This window comes from Scyliorhinus torazame, chromosome 13, assembly GCF_047496885.1.
Source record: "Scyliorhinus torazame isolate Kashiwa2021f chromosome 13, sScyTor2.1, whole genome shotgun sequence".
NCBI classification, from domain to species: Eukaryota; Metazoa; Chordata; class Chondrichthyes; order Carcharhiniformes; family Scyliorhinidae; genus Scyliorhinus; species Scyliorhinus torazame.
In genome coordinates, this window is record NC_092719.1 from 184,900,796 (window position 1) to 184,921,292 (window position 20,497).

General features: G+C 46.5%; 1 protein-coding gene across 1 annotated transcript in view; it reads left to right on the top strand.

The window, feature by feature from the left end:
* The window catches only part of efcc1 (EF-hand and coiled-coil domain containing 1), a 116,258-nt gene that overhangs the window by 83,767 nt on the left and 11,994 nt on the right, over positions 1–20,497 (top strand). The window contains exon 2 of the mRNA XM_072472556.1: positions 18,750–18,895. Within this exon, the coding sequence (XP_072328657.1) occupies positions 18,750–18,895 (146 nt within the window). The remainder of the gene's footprint in view (positions 1–18,749; positions 18,896–20,497) is intronic.

Genomic DNA, 20,497 nt, shown 5'->3' on the forward strand with positions numbered 1-20,497 from the left:
TATTGACTTCTCTCTTTGGAGATGGTCATTGCCTGGCACTTGTGCAGTGTACACATTGCTTAGCACCTATCAGCCAAAGCCTGAATGTTGCCCAGGCCTTGCTGCACATTGACATGGACTTCGGTATCCAAGGAGCCTCGAATAGTACTGAACATTGTGTAGGCATCAGCAAAGAACCCCACTTCTAACCTTATGATTGAGGGAAGGTCATTGATGAAGCAGCGGAAACAGGTTGGGGCTAGGATACTATGATACTATTCCGAGGAACTCCTGCCACGATGTCTTGGGGCGTAGGTAATTGGTTTCCAGCAGCCACAGCAACCTTTGTTTGTGCTGGCTATGACACCAGTCAGTGAAGAGATTTCCCACTGATTTGCCTTGGGTTCAGGTTTTACCAAGGCTCCTTGTTGCCACACTCGGTGAAACATTGCTGGTGGGATTCTCACAGCCCGGGACCAGGCCGGTGAATCCCCGTGACCGGCGCGAATGGCGTCACGCTGCCCCGACGGCGGGACGTGATTCTCCGCAGAGTGGAGAACCAGTGCCATTGGCGCCAGCGTGGTTGGCGCGGCACCGGTCTGGGGCCGCTCTACGCGCCCCCCCCCCCCGGTGATTCTCGGCCTGGGATGGGCCGAGCGGCTGTCGTAAAAAACCCGAGTCCCGCCAGCGCCGGTCACACCTGCTCTCAGCCAGCGGGACCTCAGCATTGAACGGGCCGGGGGGGGGGGGGGGGGTCGACCCCGGGGGGGGGGGGGTCTCCGATGTGGCCTGGCCCGCGATCGGGGCCCACCATTTGGCGGGCTGGCCTCTCTGGCTGGGGGCCTCCTTTCTTCCATTCCAGCCCCTGTAGCCCTGCGCCATGTTGCGTCGGGGCTGGCGCGTTGAAGGGAGCCACTGCGCATGCGCTTGTTGGCGCCAGTGCCACTGCACATCCGCGGACCCCGCATGCCCAGTTCACGCCAGGGTCAGCAGCTGGAGCAGCGTGGTCCGCTCCAGTGCCGTGCTGGCCCCCTGTAGGGGCCAGAATTGCTGATCCTGAGGCCGTGTTGACGCCATCGAGAAATGCGACGGCGTTACTGACGGCGTCAACACTTAGCCTCAGGTTCACAGAATCCCGCCCCGCCTTTTTGTCACTCTCGCCTCACCTGGGTATAGGTCACAAGTAGGTCACAGAATAGCTTGTGTGAAAAAGGCAGAAATTCATTCAGTATTCTCCCACTTTGGGGCTGTCACATTGCCAAAACAAAGAGAGATTATTTTGTACCTGATAATGTAATTTCTGAATCTGAATACCTAACTCGGATTTTGTTTAACTGATATTCTGCTCTGGATCTTCAGGATTTTTTACCTTTTCCCCCCAAACCATAAACAATCCTTATCTCAACTCCATATTGAATCTGGATGGCCTTCCTACGAAATTTAATAGAATGAATTAAATATTAAACAATTTGATAGAATTTGTTACAATTGTGAGGTGTACACAATGATTATATATTGGGACTGTGCCTTTAAACTTCGGGTATAATGAAGGGGTCATGTGAACTATGCTGTAGACGGCGTGACAACAAGTCTGGGTGGTTTGATTGTTAGCAATTCAAGGTTGCTAAGCTGAGAAGAAGGTGCAAGGTGTTTACTCGTGGTAACAATGGAAGCAGCTTATGTGCTAAGAATACCCAGTGTAACAATAGACTGAATCTCTAAGTGTCCATAGCATTGTTGCGAATGTCAGCTCGTAATTAATTGCATTTTGAAATGTTCATTTACTTCCAAGAATAAAGACTATTGGCATCTCACTGGTAGCTATTCAGCATCTCTAACTGGATGCTGGGCCCATGTGATTCAAATTGCCATGGTGATGGGCTTTGAGATGGGAAGGGTACAAAGGGAGCCATGTGCTATTTACAGGATTTAAAAAAAATATCAGTGAATATCTTAGACAAGTTAGTCTGCCAGGTTCCAGAAGAGAGAGAGAACAGCTAGAGGGCAAAATGCTCAATGGTTCACCTAACCGAAATGCGGGCGGTGGCTCGCACTCTGTTTGGAAAGATCAAATTTGTGTGAAGTTAAAGTGAAGCTGGAAGCTTTGCCTCGATGGTATTAGTGAGAGAACCTGCAGTAATACTGGAGATTGTCGGAAGGACAATTCTGGGGATAGATGTTACCAGACTGAGGAAGGCAAAAAGCAGAAAAAACCTTCTGGAGAGAAGAATCATTTTAGACTGTTCACGGGAGAATCAAGTGGATGCATATGTCTGAAGTGTGCTTTTTGGTTCCGCTAAAAGTAACAAAGGGAATATTTCTGTCCTGTGGTTTAAATTATAAGAATACTTTATTCTCTAAGTATACAAAAATAGTGTTTAATCAATAGTGTTTTTAATCTGTTGTTACAGTCGAAGTCTTAAAATGTGAAATTTTGTCATGTTACCTTTAAGGCAGTCTCACGGCGCCGAGGTCCCAGGTTCGATCCCGGCTCTGGGTCACTGTCCGTGTGGAGTGTTGCTCTTATTAGCCTTAGTTTATTACCTCTGATTATGTCACCTTTGCTCATGAGTCACCAGGTATCTTTCTGATACCACCACGTGGTTCAAGCTCGAGTTATGATTAATAAGTCAGCACACCGCTTAGTAAGATTGAAATCAACGGTCATTTATTATATACAACAAGTAATGCTTACACAATAATGCTATTCTCTATATAGAAAACTATCACTACTGGCCAATACTTAACTTTAGGAAGGGCCCACCAGGTCAGGGAAACAAATGGCTTATCGAATCGGATCTGGCCCGCGGGATTCAAAAGGCTGATACGGGTCGATGGCTAGGAGTCTTTATCGGGTAGCGATCGCTGGAGTCAAACTTACAGTTTCTGATTGATGTTCTTGCGAAGGTCGCGAGCAGGCGAAGAAGGGAGAGAGAGAGCGATCTGAACTTGGCCCCTTACTTTATAGGGCCCAGGGGCTTCCCGCCTCTCGGGGCGGCCCTTGACCCTGAGTCCCAAGTGATTGGACTTGTTCCCAATCACTGGGTTCGATACGTCCAATAACGGGCCGATTCCTCGATCGGGGGGTGGTCGTTCACCTGTCTTTGTTTCGGCCACTGCAGGCACCGACAGGTCTGGCCCGGCATTCAATTGCTAATATGTTGCAATTGTTCCCGGGGATAACCGATTAAACTGCAGATGTCTGGGTTGATGTGCTGCTAATGGTCTTGAGTATCGATCTGGGCCGACTTCCCCAGAGCCGAATATGCTATTCTGTCTGCAGCTGTCCGTTTGTGTTCTGTTGGCTGCTTTTCCCATCAGCCTTTTCGGTGAGCCATTTTAAATCGGGTTTTGGCCAAATTAATAGGGAAACAGCCATTTTAGGTGGCTACAGGAATTTGCACATTCTCCCCGTGTTTGCATGGGTTTCGCCCCCACAACCCAAAGATGTGCAGGGTAGGTGGATTAATTGTCCCTTAATTGGAAAAAATTAATTGGGTACTCTAAATTTTAATATATTTTTTTAATGTTACCCTTTCAGCTGTTAACAAAGGTTGAATTTCATTTTTTTTTAAGTTATGAGTCTGTACAAGGATTGTAACATATCTTTTGAAGAATCAATCATATAGCTTATTTTGAATGCAGCTTTTCTAAAAAAAAACCTTCTTTGAAAGTAAACCTGATGAGACTTTTTCATCCATCTGTTTTCCATATTGAATGCTCTTGACTTGTTATGTTGCCAGAATCTGTGAACTTACGTTTCTCCAACAAAAGCTCTGATGCTTCAGCATTTATAGCCGCTACATTGGAATTCTCTCTCATTTTAAATCATCTGAGCGAGAACCGGCTGTCTCTACTGGAATGACTGTCGGTTTGCATCGAGTTGAGATTATCTTCATTCCCCAGTGGTAAAAGCTGTACATTGTGAAGCTGGAGGTTGCTCTCAGTTGGTAGATTAATCTTCAGCAGTCAGTGTCCTTGTTACAGTGAACTTATAAGCGCGATTCCACTATCTCTAACACTGGTACATTATAATGAAATGAATGGAACTTAAGTATTTGACAGTACTCGATCAAGGAAGTGGAGAAAGTCACAAAAATAGATTTTCCAAGTCCTCGCTCATGAGTCGATAACTTATCCATTTATAGTGGGTATTGAAAAATTACAAATTTCAATCTTCAAAAGTGTCAGATGAAGTCCCTTTGCAAGTTCCAAGAAGCAATCCAGAAGGAATGGGTTGGAATTGGTGACAGTGCGAAGAATATCAATTGCAGTATAGTGGATATATAGGAAGTGTGTAGTTTGCAGCTTGTTGAGCATGCTTGCAGCTTAAAAGGAAAATGAGTGTACAACCAGGAAAAAGCATCTGAAGAGAAGGTGATTGACAGTCAGCAAAGATTTTTCTTTACCCCTGTATGTTTGAGTGAATAATAAAATGCTAGTCTATGGATACCTCATGATCCCACTGAATTTTTTTTTAAGTATCTAAAATATCCCAGCAAATCAAATAAAATGAGTCAAACTCTTCAGAGTACTGCATTTCAAGAGAGGAGATCCAAATCGACGTTAGAGCAAGAAATGTAAAGATTTTTTTCAAATTTTTCAGCGCCCACTGATATTCATGTGAGGACACCCCAAATCCCAGAAGGGAAGTGTCAGTGCCGGTTTTTACCGATTTACTTTTGCGATTTGGAAACAAATATGAGAAAAGAGATGAAACCCAGTGAGGAAAGGGGTCAGTCTTGTTGTAGATTATTCAAATAACAAAATGTTTATGAAACTTTAAATGCATAACATTAAAGGCAACAGTAAAGAAAAACATTTTCAATTAACTACAATAATGGTTACGTCGACAGAGTCATTAAATTACTACCCCACCCATCCAAATCTATCTACTTTCCTAAACTCTGAGAATGCACCATCTCCAAAACAACATCCAATAGGTTTTAACAGCATGAGCCAAATTCAGCAAATAATTACCAGGCAGGACATGTAGCTTTATTTTGGGAAACCTTTCTTCTAGTTTTGAGCAGAACATCTGGGGTCTCACACAGACAGACTTATTTTGCTTTCTTTTGCACGACAGCTTGATTTTTCTGAGAGACTCTTGCTTTACAACTATGATCTAGGTCCCTAGATTGCTAGTCTCCACTTTGCTTGACACAGTACCTGTTTGACCCTACTACTATGCTAAACTGCATCTCTCAAGTCCTTAGTGCAGCTTAATCTCTATCAGCTTATTAAAGAATTTATTTTTTTCCAAATTAAGTAGCAATTTAGCATGGCCAATCCACCTACCCTGCACATCTTTGGGTTGTGGGGGTAAGACTCACGCAGAGGGGAAGAGAATGTGCAAGCTCCACACAGACAGTGACCCCGGGCCAGGATTGAATCCGGGACCTCGGTACGGTGAGGCAGCAGTGCTAATCATTGTGCCACCGTGGCACCCTTATCAGCTTCTTTTTTATCCAATTCTTTATTTTTAATTTTGTTCCACCTTCCTAAAAATCAAGTGCGCTTGTAATCCATTCAAAATCCATTCCCTTGCACAGTGATAAACCTGGGCCATCCAGATCCAATGTGGAGTTAGATAAGGATTGTTATTGTTTGGGGGGCAAAGGTAAAAATTCCTGACGATCCAGAGCAGAATATCAGTTGAACAAAATCCAAGTTAGGTATTCAGATTCAGAAATTGCATTATCAGGTGCAAAATAATTTCTCTTTGTTTTGGCAATGCAACAGCCCCAAACTGGGAGAATACTGAATGATTTTCTGCCTTTTACACACAAGGGGCGTCATTCTCCGACCCCCCGCCGGGTCGGAGAATGGCCGTTGGCCGCCGTGAATCCCGCCCCCGCCGAAGTCTCCGGTACCGGAGATTGGGCGGGGGCGGGAATCGGGCCGCGCCGGTTGGCGGGACCCCCCGCTCAATTCTCCGGCCCGGATGGGCCGAAGTCCCGCCCAGAAATTGCCTGTCCCGCCGGCGTAAATCAAAGCTGGTATTTACCGGCGGGACCAGGCGGCGTGGGCGGGCTCCGGGGTCCTGGGGGGGGCGCGGGGCGATCTGACCCCGGGGGTGCCCCACGGTGGCCTGGCCCGCGATCGGGGCCCACCGATCCGCGGGCGGGCCTGTGCTGTGGGGGCACTCTTTCCCTTCCGTCTCCGCCACGGCCTCCACCATGGCGGAGGCAGAAGAGACTCTCCCCACTGCGCATGTGCGGAAACTGTCGGCGGCCGCTGACGCTCCCGCGCATGCGCCGCATTTCCGTGCCAGCTGGCAGGGCACCAAACGCCATTTCTGCCAGCTGGCGGGGCAACAAACGCCATTTCCGCCAGCTGGCAGGGTGGAAATCCCTCCGGCGCCGGCCTAGCCCCTCAATGTTGGGGCTCGGCCCCCAAAGATGCGGAGCATTCCGCACCTTTGGGCCGGCACGATGCCCGTCTGATTGGCGCCGTTTTTGGCGCCAGTCGGCGGACATCGCGCCGTTGGGGGAGAATTTTGCCCATGGTATTGTTGTGACCTACTTATGGCCTACGCTCAGGAGAGTGTGAGATTTCCAAATGTTAATAACCAGTGCCAGCTTTGTGCTGGTGACGATTTAATGCTCTTAAGTCAGCGGCTTTCAGACTTTTTTGCCCCAAACCCATTTTTACCAACCGACAACCTTCGGGACCCACACCGGCTGATCTTTGAGACCCACGCCAGTGACCTTTGTGACCCATGCCGGTTGACCTTCGCAAACCATGCTGCAGCCATTGAAAAAAAAAGGTTTAGCCTCGAACTCGCCATGTTTAGTCTTCAAATGTCTGAAGTTTTGAGGGTTTTAAACTTTCATTTGTCAGTGTTTCCCTGCATATCATAGAATCATAGAATGTACAGTCTAGAAGGAGCCCATTCAGCCCATTGAGTCTGCACTGGCCCTTGGAAAGAACACCCTGCTTAAGCCCACGCCTCCACCCTATCCCCGTACCCAACTAACCCTGCCTAACGTGTTTGGACACTAAGGGCAATTTAGCGTGGCCAATCCACCTATCCTGCACATCTTTGGACTGTGGGAGGAAACCGGAGCACCCGGAGGAAACCCATGCACACACAGGGAGGATGTGCAGACTCCGCACAGACCAGTGACTCAAGCCGGGAATCGAACCTGTGACTCTGGAGCTGTGAAGCAACATTGCTAACCACTGTGCTACCGTGACACATATAACACACTTTGAACTTGATTTGCAGTGGGGATTTGCAGTGGGACAATTAATAACCCCATACCTAAAGAAATTATCTTTATGCTGCTTTGTCCTGCAAACTGGAGGAATCACTTTCGCCCAGAACACGTGACGTCAGCTTACAGGGCGTGTGAATTGCTCTCTGCTGTGGCTTCCGGTGGAAGGGCTCCATCGTTTGCTGAAAAAACTGGCTCTGGACAGCGCAGTGACGTGAGGAGGAGGGTGGTTCACCCCGCTGGGCTCCGGGCCTGCGCACTGCTTGATTCAGCATGCATGCACGAGATGGCCGGCAATCTCAAAAGTCCATCGCAGCCAGCATTTTTAAAAGCCGATCGCAGCCATTGGGCATGCCTCCCGCGATCGGGAACGCCGCGAACGAATGCCGTGACCCTCACAAAACCTGCCCACGACCCACCGTGACCCAGAGTTTGAAAAACCCATTGAACCCATGAAATTTAATGGACGAAGCCATTTTACTAAAAGTGTCTTGGTAAATTGAATTTCTATACCCTTTAAATGGATGTCAATTGAATTTTGAAGCATTTGAAGCTGTCGACTTTATTTGCACTTTAAACTGAGAGAGGCAACTCTTCCAATTTAAAAAGCAACTTTATTTCAGAACCATTTCATCCATGGATTCGATCCACAGTATCAGATGGAATCACAGCATGCTCATCCACTATGTCATTTCAGTTGCTGCAGATTTACTTCTTATTGCCGTAAACGTATATTCATGCTTCCTAAGATCAAGAGCACATCTGTTCATGAGAGTTTTATATTTGTCAGTTTAAAAAAATTACTCAGAGAGTTCTAATTATATTCTGCAAGTAATTTCTGGTTTTCAATATCAAGCAAGAGAACTACTTATTATAAAGGAATCACTATAGCTACAGTGAAGAATATTGGTTTAGCCTAATAGCATTTGGCTGTTACTTTACCGTTTCAATCCTCATACAATCTAATTAAAATGCAATTAGTCATGGATAATATTTCAGAACCTATCACTTTACACTCTTTCACTCTCTCTGACATTTTTCAAAGCTTAAAGCAGCTTACTTCTACTTCACAAAAGAATGAGAGAGATGTTTGCCTCTCACTATGGCGACCTCACTCCACTCTGCTTAAGTTCTGATACATTATCAGCTTCTCCAATGGTCTGAACGTCATCAAAATGAGCTTTGGGTATTGCCACATGGGTTTTATCCTTAGTGTTGCCGTTGGGTTTGTTAACAGTTGAACTGGATTGCTTGTGAAAGGTTTTGCAGAAGATATTAGTTGCCACTTTCAACAAGTTTAGGTTTGTTCTGTGGCTCATTCAAGCAAATGGAAATGTACAGTTCACACCGTGCAAACAGTCTCTGCGATCTGCCAGGAACGTAATAACGGAATTTGTGCCTAAAGGAGAAACATTAGAGCAATTTAAGTAGTAGACATTTTTAAACAATTGCATGTCTTAATGAAAATGCAAAATTAACCAACATGTTGAACCTTAGATGAATGTTGGATCCACCGTGTTAATTTATTGTTCCAAGACTATGATATTCCGCTTTTTTCCACTTTTGTTTTTAACCATTGAAAGTCCTTACCATTTCCCTGTTCTTATATATACACAAATCATGATAGATTTGCATGATTTTATTATATTTCCTCTCGTTTTACTTTTAAATAGTGATGCCTTTTGTCAATATTTATCATGCATCTCTGTCGCACCTTTCTTGTTCTTTTTGCATTCTGACGCTCCATTTTTATGCTTTTAGAAACGTTCAGTATTGAACCTCAAAAGGCAAATATCAAACAGTTGGCCTGGGCTTCCATTTAACGTTCAATCTGAAGGAGCTGGGACGTTCTAAATGTATTTAACGTCACTGTGTTGCAGCAAGTCATTAAAGTCTGAGCTTCCAACCTGCACCATTTTATCCTTCAATTAGTTCCAAATCAGTGTGAAGTCTTCATCATTTTCCAGTGGATAATTTCTGACACTAGTTTATTGATCCTGCTGTTTTTTGAGATCACTTGTTTGGCTCTACTGGTGAATCCCCCCGCCCCTTCCCTTCCAACGATCTTGAACAGACTGACAGCTGCAGTAATGGATGATAAGTGAAAGCACTCCATGGTACTTTTGTCATTTTTGTTTTATTTTCACACCACACATTCCACTATCTTTGTCTTATTACCAGAGGATTATCTTTTTAGAAAATTCCCTAGAGCGATTCTCACTGCAGGAGAGATTTGGTGGCTGTTTTCCTTATATTCTACACATAAGAAAATTGGATTGAAGATTTGGGTTACTTGAGTTATGTATGTGTTACATCTTTTAAAAACCCTTTGGTGTAAAATTCAACAACAGAAAGATTGCACTTGAGGCATTTTTTAAAAATTGATTCATAATGATATATTACAAGATAAAACAGGGACAAACAAAAAGTTGTAGTTAATATTGGGTTTAGTTAACATAGCATAGTTAACGCATGTGACCAGTTTGGGTATTTATAGATAGTTGATGGATTAACCCAATGTATCACTTCAGTAAATAACCTTAAATGTGTCCATGCAGATTGTAGACCTTGACATATCAAGACAGCAGAATGGCATGAACGTACGCCTTTACATAACCACTAAAACAATGATTCCTTTTTTCAATTTTATATTATTATACAAAACAAATACGTGTTGAGGATTATATGAGTTGAGGATTTTGAATAAATGAAAAGATTACATAATTTTGACAGCTGACCTGAGTGAGGATTAGTATCTAGGTTCGCTGTCACACAATGGTTCTTGTCAGCAGAATATTTTTCAAAGTGCCACTAATTTTGTGAAAATTCTTTAGCAAATCTCTTCTGCATGAAGGAGAAAAGATGCAATTTTGTCTCGCAGAAGCACTGGACAATTTATTTCATCGCATCAGGAGCCTACAAACAAATTAAAAAGGCTTGGAAAAACTTTATATTTAAATGCAGATGATGATTATTTGGCATGGTACAAATTAGGTTATGCAAGCCTTGTCAACCTTGCCTGAGGTGTGGTAATCCTCGGGCTAAATCACCACCAGTTAGCTATCCCCCGATGGTCATCTGGGACTATGGCGACTTTATTTTTTATAAATTCCAACCAACACTGGTTTTCACAACTGTCAACAAGGGGACACATTTATCTTCTCCTTTTCTGGAATCCAGGAAGTGTATTTTACAGGTGGGGGGGAGGGTGCTCTCCGATTCACACCCCTCAAATAAAACCATTACAAAAGCTAGTCGGCCAACTTGAAAAAGGCTGCCCATAGTGATAACACACTGAAGGCAGCTTAAACAATTAGAAAGTGGGACATCCGCCCCTCAGTGGGAGGAAGCCCCACCCCACCCTTGACAACTACTGGCCAATCTGGTTGGCAACTGTAGCAGTGCCAGCAGCGCCAGAATCCAGTACTAAACACTGCTGGGACTGCAAGCAGGCCAACAAAAAAAGAGAATCATGGATCTCAGAGGACCCAGACTCCGGTGGGTCAGGGATTTTTGGTCGGGGAGGGATCAGTCTCCCTAGGGAAAGGGGTAGGGTGAGGGCTGTGGGGGGGGGGGGGGGGGGGGTGATCCCAATGCCTATATGGTGTGTCCAAAAGATTAGGTTCCTCCCCTCTTGTTTCTCACTTTTTTCACCTCAGGTGGTGAAAAGTGGACTCTCCTTACACAGCTGGCTTGTAAGGCTGAACAAGGCCAGCAGCGTGGGTTCAGTTCCCGTACCAGCCTCCCCGAACAGGCGCTGCAATGTGGCGACTAGGGGCTTTTCACAGTAACTTCATTGAAGCCTACTTGTGACAATAAGCGATTATTATGAATTATTTAATGTCGTGGGAAGCGTACTATTCGGGTCACTTGGTTTGTTGACAAGCTCAATTGGCAGTTCACGATGTTATTAAAATATCGGGCGGGCTGTCGATTTTGTCGCCAGCCCAACTACCATATTATGGAAAAATGGCGTGTTGACATCGGATTCGCGATTTGGAAACATCGAGCTGGATTTTACACATGCACGGGACAACAACAATCCCGATTTGCCTAAATATAATCCGAGCCAGGTCACAAAGGTGAAAGGATTAATAACCCAGTATCCTCATAACTGCACATATATGTATTTGATGTTATATATTATATGATAAGGCAACTATATTGATGCAAATAATCATGATCCCAAAACATTACCTACTATGCATCCTCCTATACAACTTCAACAGCTGACTATGTTAATGCAGTCACAGTTACTTGGTCAATTTATATGATCATTTCTTGGTAAGAGTTGCGCTGCGGACCATGGAATGAAAATGGTTGACTTTTCCTGTCACGAAGGATGAGTTTCAAGAAGCAATGTCTCATCAACAAATGCTCAACAGACAACTTATTTTTTACTCTAAATTGTGGGCGTGATCACCAAGTGATGCTAGCAAGAAGGCTTTTGAACAACGGCTAAAGTCTACAAAGATATCAAAAAGGCAGCTTAGTCACTTATGGGGCTGCATCATATTTCATGACAAAGTGACAATATTGTGAATTAAGCAACGTTTTTGGTTTAATGGTGTTTGCCAATTCCTCTTTAACACATTTAGAATAAGGGTTACTGGTGTCAGGTGTTTAGGTGAATATATGTATTTTAAAAGTTACAAAAGGGCAGTTACGAGCAGAAAAGCTCAGAAAAAAATGATCAAAGTAATCTTAAAGGGGATTGTCTCGTTTACTCTTACATTTGTGTGATGGTTTTAAAATGAAGTCTGCAGGCCTCAGAGGTTCAAACAACCAAAGAGCTTTATAGATACATAGAAGATAGGAGCAGGAGGAGGCCTTTTGGCCCTTGGAGCCTGCTCCGCCATTCATCACGATCATGGCTGATCATCCAACTCAATAGCTTAATCCTGCTTTCTCCCCATAGCCTTTGATCCCATTCTCCCCAAGTGCTATATCCAACCGCCTCTTGAATATATTCAAAGTTTTAGCATCAACTACTTCCTGTGGTAATGAATTCCACAGGCTCACCACTCTTTGTGTGAAGAAATGTCTCTTTATCTCTGTCCGAAATGGTTTACCCTGAATCCTCAGGCTGTGACCCCTGGTTCTGGACACACCCATCATTGGTAGCATCTTCCCTGCATCTACCCTGTCTAGTCCTGTTTGTAAGTCTCTATGAGATCTCCCCCTCATTCTTCTGAATTCCAGCGAGTACAATCCCAACCTAGTCAATCTCTCCTCATATGACAGTCCCGCCAGCCCTGGAATCAGTCTGGTAAACCTTCGCTGCACTCCCTCAAGAGCAAGAACATCCTTCCTCAGAGAAGGAGACCAAAACTGCACACAATACTCCAAGTGCGGCCTCACCAAGGCCCTGTACAATTGCAGCAAAACATCCCTGCTTCTATACTCGAAACCTCTTGCAATGAAGGCCAACATACCATTAGCCTTCTTTACTGCCTGCTGCACCTGCATGCTTACCTTCAGCGAATGGTGCACAAGGACACCCAGGTCCCACTGCATACTCCCCTCTCCCAATTTACAACCATTCAGGTAGTAATCTGCCTTCCTGTTTTTGCTTCCAAAATGAATAACCTCACACTTATCCAAATTATACTGCATCTGCCATTGGTTTGCCCACTCTCCCAACCAGTCCAAATCTTGCTGTAGGATCCCTGTATCCTCGTCACAATTCTCCCTTATTCAGGAGATGTTAACACTACAGGCTGCTACGTTATACTGCCAGTTTTCCTGCTATACTGCTGATCGGTCTCTTAAAGTGCCCTTGTTGGAACAAGGCTGCTAGTGAGGAAACACTAGTAATACCATAAACACACATTTCCCTCCCCCTTTAAAACAAATGTCCCTGACACAATAAACAGTATAACATTAACAATCAATCAACAACAACTGGCAAAATGTCAATCGCATTGGAGGCCAATGTTCTCTGTGGTTGTCGGCAAACCTCAGCCGCCTGCCTATTACTGCTTGCCGCAACCCCTGGTGTCTTTGGCTTGGTTTGGACATCATCCATGATTGTCTTAACTGGAGGCGACGTAGTGTTCTGAGGTTGACACGGTATCTGGTTCTCAACTGAGGTACTGCTTTCACCAATTGGTTTGATTAGTGTCAGGTTCTTGGAAAGGTCCAGCTCATCTCTTGGCACAACTGGATTTGGACTCTGTCAGTTCTGTCTCTGGCAGATCGGTTCTTGTTGTTAAAAGTTGATCCGCATGTCTCCTCCATATTATTTAGTCTCAGATTTGTACGGTGTAGGACAGCGTTTTTCAAACCTTTTTGCCCGGGACCCATTTTTACCAACCGGCCATCCTTCAAGACCCACACCAGCCATTCTTTGCAACCCACGCCTGCGACCTTCGCGACCCTTGCCGGCCGACCTTCACGACCCACACTGCATCCGTTGAGAAAAATAAAGAGGTTTGTCCTCGAACTCCCCATGTTTAGTCATCGAACGTCTTTGATGTTTTGAGGGTTTTAAACTTTCATTTGCCAGTGCTTCCCTGCATATAACACACATGATCTTTGATCCTGATTTGCAGTGGAACAATTAATAACCCACACCTCAGGAAATGATCTTTATGCTGCTTTGTTCCTACAAATTGCAGCTGCAAAATGGAGGAATCTCTCTTGCGCCCAGAACACGTAATGTCAGTGTAGCTGAGCGGGACCTGCTCTCTGCTGCCGCTATCAGATGTTGGTCATTTGCCGAAAAAACCTGGCCCTAGACAGCGCGTTGACATCAGGAGGAGGCGGTCCACCCCGCTGGGCTCCGGGCCTGCGCACTGCTTGATTCGGCACGCCTGCGCGAGATGGATGGCCAGCAATCTCAAAAGTCCATCGCGGCCGGCATTTTTAAAGCCAGACATGACCATTCAGCGTTCTGCATGCGATCGGAAACGGCGCGTCCCTCCCAAAGCCTGCCCACGATCCACCCGCGGGTCGTGCCCCTGAGTTTTAAAACCCCTGGTGTTGCAGAGCGATCCTGTCTGTGCTAAAATAATGACAGGTATCCACTTTAACTGGTAGTATAGTTCCTGAACTTCCTGACCTTGGCAAAAGACACAGGGCAGGATTCTCCATTGGCCGATGCCGAAATCGGGGTGTGCGATCGGGCGGAGAATAGCTCCCGCTGCCAAAATCGCGACAGTCCCAGTTTGATGTCGAATTGCAATGCTCTTCCTCCTCGAAAACAGGGTCAATGCGACGCACACCACGCGTAGTTGAAACACCGTTCGCATCTCATTAGTGGGCCCCCCACGATGCTCCACCTCCTCAAGGACTGCAGCGGTTCAAGAGGCAACTCACCACCACCTTCTGAAAGGCAACTAGGGATGAGCAATAAATGCTAGCCTAACCAGCTAAGCCCAGACCATTTAAATGAAGGGCGCTATTCTCCCCCTGCCTCAAGCTGGGTGGGAGAATCGCCGGGGCGCCGCGTGAATCGCACCACACCCCCGCACGCGATTCTCCCATCCCCCGGAAACCAGCGGCGCACGATACGCACCGGGCGGTTCGGAGAACCGGCGAGCGGCGATTCTCCGGCCGGATGGGCCGAGCAGCCGCTACGATACGACAGGTTCCCGCCGGTGCCATCCACCCCTGGTCGCTGCCGGCGGGAACTCTGTGGGAACGTTGGATGGGGGGGGGGGGACAGCCTGTGGGGGAGGGAGTGGGGCTCCTCCACAGGGGTGGCCTCCAATGGGGTATGGCCCGTGACTGGGGCCCACCAATCGGCGGGCCGGCCTCACCCCCCCCCGGGCCTACCTCCTTCCGTGCGCGGCCCCAGAACACCAGCCCCATGTTGGTGAGGGGCCGGCGTGCGTAAGACGTTCCCCGCGCATGCGCAGGATTGGGCTGCCCCAACTGCGAATGCGCGGGTTGGCATGGCGCCCATTTGGCACTGCGTAAGGACGCTGGAATGGCGTGAACCGCTCCAGCGCCGTGCTGGCCAGAGTAGGTCGTGCCCGGGCCCTGTTCGCGCCGTCGTGAAACGTGACGGCCTCCATATCGCAGAATCGCCCCCAAAGTTTTTTTAAAATTCCCTTCTCTTTTAAGTAGCAAACAAACTCTTGCAAAATGAACTGAGGCCCATTATCACTCACAAGTTGTTCAAGGTAACCAAATCCGCTGACGTTTTCACCCAATCTGTCAACTGTATTCTCCACTGATGTTGTCTTCGTAATGGCAACTGTAGGCCTTGTCGAGTGAGCATCGACTGGAATGAGAAACATGCCCTTCAAACGGTCCATACAATCAACATGTGCCCATTGTCAGGCCCCTTCCGGTCATTCCCATAGGTGTAATGGGGCTAATGGCAGCAGGTTCTGCACTTTTACACATGATAAATACTTTGCGGCTCCTCCTCAATTTCAGCATCAAGCACCAGCCACTAAAAATAGCTCCTGACTATCTCCTTCATCCGTACAATACCACAGTGGCCTTTGTGTAATTGATTTAATACATGTTTTCTTAGTAGTGGCGGAATGATGACTCTCATTCCCCAGAGGAGACATCTTACATGTACAGATAATTCAAAACTTCGAGTGGAATATGGCTTTAACTCAGGGTTTGCTCCTGAAGTCTTTCTTTGAAGCACCATGTTCATGACCTCTGACAGTACTGGATCATTTCTGGTATGCTTCTTAACTTGTCATGCGATTGCACGAGTGTTATTTACTTGCTAAGTAGAAAATGTTTTGACAAGAACTGCTCAGCGATGAACTATTGGGTAAGGGTAGCAAGGAGAGTCTATCTGCGTTCCCATGAAGTATTGACTGACGATGCTTGTTTGTATATGTATGTGCTGACTAGAGCAAGGGCCACCCCTGCATCCTGCTCCCTGCCATTGATGGAATCCCGGTATGAAGTCCAAGAATCATTGTTAGTGGAAGAAGATCCGTCAGTAAAATGAAGTTCCTATCATACAAGAATTGGTAGATCTGTTTTATGCCCAAAATTATTCTTAATGCTTCTTTCTACATCTGTGCATAATTGCTTTCAGCCTTATTCAAGGTGCAGGATGCGAAGTATATCGGCTTCTCTTCACCTGTGAACATTAAATGGGAAACCACCACCCCAATCCAGTTGCAGGGGTAAATTAATGTATCAGGGCTTCTGACTTGAGTAGCGGCTCTTTGGTTTGCATGTATGCTCTCTCACATTGATCCAACCATGTCCCCATTTTAGTTTGACACAGTAAATTGTGTAAGGGTTTTAGAATAGTAGCCAGATTAGGGGCAAGCATTCCATAATAATTTAGTAAACCTAAGAAAAATCGGAAACCAAAGAGTAAATGCTGAAAAATCTCAGCAGGTCTGGCAGCACCTGTAGGGAGAGAAAAGAGCTCACGTTTCGGGTCCAGATGACCCTTTGTCAAAGCTTGTGCTCAAACCCAACTATTGAGCTTCTTTGGCTGCTAATTCCATGGATACTGCAACTTCCAAATCTTTCTTAGGCCTGGTTGCTTTTGGTTAACAATCGCTTTTGAATAACTTCATCCGTTAAATCACAGACTAATCTGTCTCTGATAGTATAATTTAACACATCCCTGAATTTTAAGTGTCAGCCAGTCTTTTCAGGGTAGCTACAAACCGTGCAATCAATTCACCTTTTTGGTTGCGCTTATGAAACCTAAACCTTTCTGCGATGACTAAAGGTTTCGGCAAATAGTGTCCCTGCCAACGTTTCAACTATTTCATCGTAGGTTTTCGTGCCTGGTTTTTCCGGCTGTACCAGACGCCTCAGGATGTCAAAGGGCAGCACGATGGCACAGTGGTTGGCACTGTTTCCTCTCCAGTGCCAGGGACCCGTGTTTGATTCTAACCTTGAGTGACTGTCCATGTGGAGTTGCACATTCTCCCCCTGCCTGCTTGGATTTCCTCCAGGTTCTCCACTTTCCTCCCACAGTCCAAAGATGTGCAGGTTAGGTGGATTGGCCATGCCAAATTGCCCCTTAGCATCCAAACATGGTGGGGTTATGGGGTCACGGGGATAGGGCAAGGGAGTGGGCCTGGGTAGGGTGCTCTTTGGAGGGTCGATGCAGACTTGATGTCTGAATGGCCTCCTTCTGCACTGTAGGGATTCTATGAATTCCTCCCCCCCCCCCCCCATTATGCTCAGGAAACTTTACACTTTTATATCTGCTACTATCCTGTTCGCTTGACCAAAATGGTTGAATCTCTCTGTATATGAGTTCTCTCGCTCTGTGGGCGGGATTCTCTCACCCCGGGGCTGGGCCGGAGAATGGCCGCGACCAGCGCGAATTGCGCCACTCCACCCCGATGCCGGGACGCGATTCTCCGGAAAACGGAGAATTGTGCCAGCACGGTTGGCGCGGCGCCAGTCGGGGGCTGCTCTACGGGGCGCTCTCAGCGATTCTCCGCCCGGGATGGGCCGAGCAGCCGTACAAAAAAAAACAAGTTCCGCCGGCACCGATCTAACCTGGTCTTACCCGGTGGGACCTCGGCGTTGAAGGATTTGGGGGCGGCCTGTGGGGGGGGATGGGGGTCCGACAACGAGGGGGGCCTCTGCTGTGGCCTGGCCTGCGATCGGGGCCCACCGATTGGCGGGCCGGCCTCTCGGGCTGGGGGCCTCCTTTGTTCCGCGCCAGCCCCTCTCGCCCTACGCCATTTTACGTCGGGGCCGGCACGGAGAAGCATTCCATCGCCCATGCGCGGAAATTGCGCCCGTCCCACTGCGCATGCGCAGACCCTCGGCGCCCATATGACGCCTGGATCGGCAGCTGGAGCTGGCCCCCCGCAGGGGTCAGAATTGCTGCTCCTGAGGCCATGTTGGTGCCGTCGGGAAATGCGACGGCGTTTACGACGGTGTCAACACTTCGCCTCAGGATCAGAGAAGCCCGCCCTGTATTCTTGCCAAATGGTCCCACGGCTCCAAATCTCTTCCCATTTTTCACTATGGAAGGGCCTGCCTGTGTAAAATGTGCCATGAATTCTGCGCACTATCTTGCTTCCTTTTGCCCCAAAACATGACGAACCTGAGCTCAGATTATTTTCCTTTCATGTTTTACAACATGCCCAGCTCTAAATCTGTCATTGCAGGGTACACCTACTCATGGTTTTCCCATGTTGCAGATCATTTTGGGCAGAGCACGTAGCAGGCTGTTTTCCAAAGTTGCTTTCTTTGGATTCCTCGATGATTGTTCAGTTCCTCTGTGGCTGCAGCCCTTGTTTGACCCACCCATGGCCAGTTTTTGTGTCGCAATGATTTTTATTATATTTATTTTCGGGTGCTGACAGATGGTGTTTGACTTTCTTTTCAGGCGCCTACAAACGCTGTTCGTCTACCTCGTCTCCAGTTTTTATGTGGTGATTTTAAAATTAAGTCTGCAGGCCTCAGAGGTTCAAACAAATAAAGAGTTTTATTCAGGAGATGTTAAGACTGTAGGCTGCTTTGTTACACAGCCGGTTTGTGAGACAGCATCATGTGATCCATCTCTTAAAGTGCCCCTGTTCCACTTCCAGGTTGCCAGATGGTAAACATCAATACAGAAACATTTCCTTCTTTTTCTTCCAGGTCAGAGGTCAGGAAATTTCAATTCCTACAGCCAAACAATCAAGATCGGAGGCCCCCTCTTCCGATGTATGAGTGGAAGGGTTGTTTACCTGCGCACCAGGAACGTAGGTCCCCAACAGGAGATACAGAAACATCAGCTTACAATAGTAAGGACAATTGGTGAATGTGGGGTGTAAATCAGAAAATTTAAAAGCACTACATTATATGACTTCACTTTCATTTGTTCTTCATATTTATTCATCTGATTTATCTTATTTCATTTTAATAATTCAGCTTTACTTTCGTTCTTTTACTTGCTAATTTTTGAGATTATTTTTTTAAATGTTCCTCATTCACACATTTGGATGGAGATTTTCATATTAGTGGTTTTGTGAAGGGGAGGTCGTGTCTCACTAACTTGATAGAGTTTTTCGAAGAGGTCACAAAGATGATTGATGCAGGTAGGGCAGTGGATGTTGTCTTTTTGGACTTCAGTAAGGCCTTTGACAAGGTCCCTCATGGTAGATTGGTACAAAAGGTGAAGTCATACGGGATCAGGGGTGAGCTGGCTAGGTCATAGAAGGCAGAGAGTAGCAATGGAAGGGTGCTTTTCTAATTGGAGGGCTGGGACTAGTGGTGTTCCGCAGGGATCAGTGCTGGGACCTTTGCTGTTCGTAGTATATATAAATGATTTGGAGGAAAATGTAACTGGTCTGATTAGTAAGTTTGCAGACGACACAAAGGTTGGTGGAATTGCGGATAGCGATGAGGATTGTCAGAGGATACAGCAGGATTTAGATCGTTTGGAGACTTGGGCGAAGAGATGGCAGATGGAGTTTAATCCGGACAAATGTGAGGTAATGCATTTTGGAAGGTCTAATGCAGGTAGGGAATATACAGTGAATGGTAGAACCCTCAAGAGTATTGAAAGTCAGGGAGATCTAGGTGTACAGGTCCACAGATCACTGAAAGGGGCAACACAGGTGGAGAGGGTAGTCAAGAAGGCATACGGCATGCTTGCCTTCATTGGCCGGGGCATTGAGTATAAGAATTGGCAAGTCATGTTGCAACTGCATAGAACCTTAGTTAGGACACACTTGGAGTATAGTGTTCAATTCTGGTCGCCACACTACCAGAAGGATGTGGAGGCTTTAGAGAGGGTGCAGAAGTGATTTACCAGGATGTTGCCTGGTATGGAGGGCATTAGCTATGAGGAGCGGTTGAATAAACTTGGTTTGTTCTCACTGGAACGACGGAGGTTGAGGGGCGACCTGATAGAGGTCTACAAAATTATGAGGGGCATAGACAGAGTGGATAGTCAGAGGCTTTTCCCCAGTATAGAGGGGTCAATTACTAGGGGGCATAGGTTTAAGGTGCGAGGGGCAAGGTTTAGAGTAGATGTACGGGGAAAGTTTTTTTTGCACAGAGGGTAGTGGGTGCCTGGAACTCGCTGCTGGATCCGGGACGTGGTGGACGCAGGGACGATAGTGACATTTAAGGGGCATCTTGACAAAAATATGAATAAGATGGGAATAGAGGGATACCGACCCAGGAAGTGTAGAAGATTGTAGTTTAGTCGGGCAGCATGGTCGGCACAGGCTTGGAGGGCCGAAGGGCCTGTTCCTGTGCTGTACTTTTCTTTGTTCTTTGTTTGTTCTTTGTTCTTTGTATTTTGAGCCAGGATTAAACCCAGGCCTGAGAGATGAAATATTATTGTCTAACCTATTGCAGGTGCTGAAAAGGATTGTGAAGTAGGCACATTGACCAAT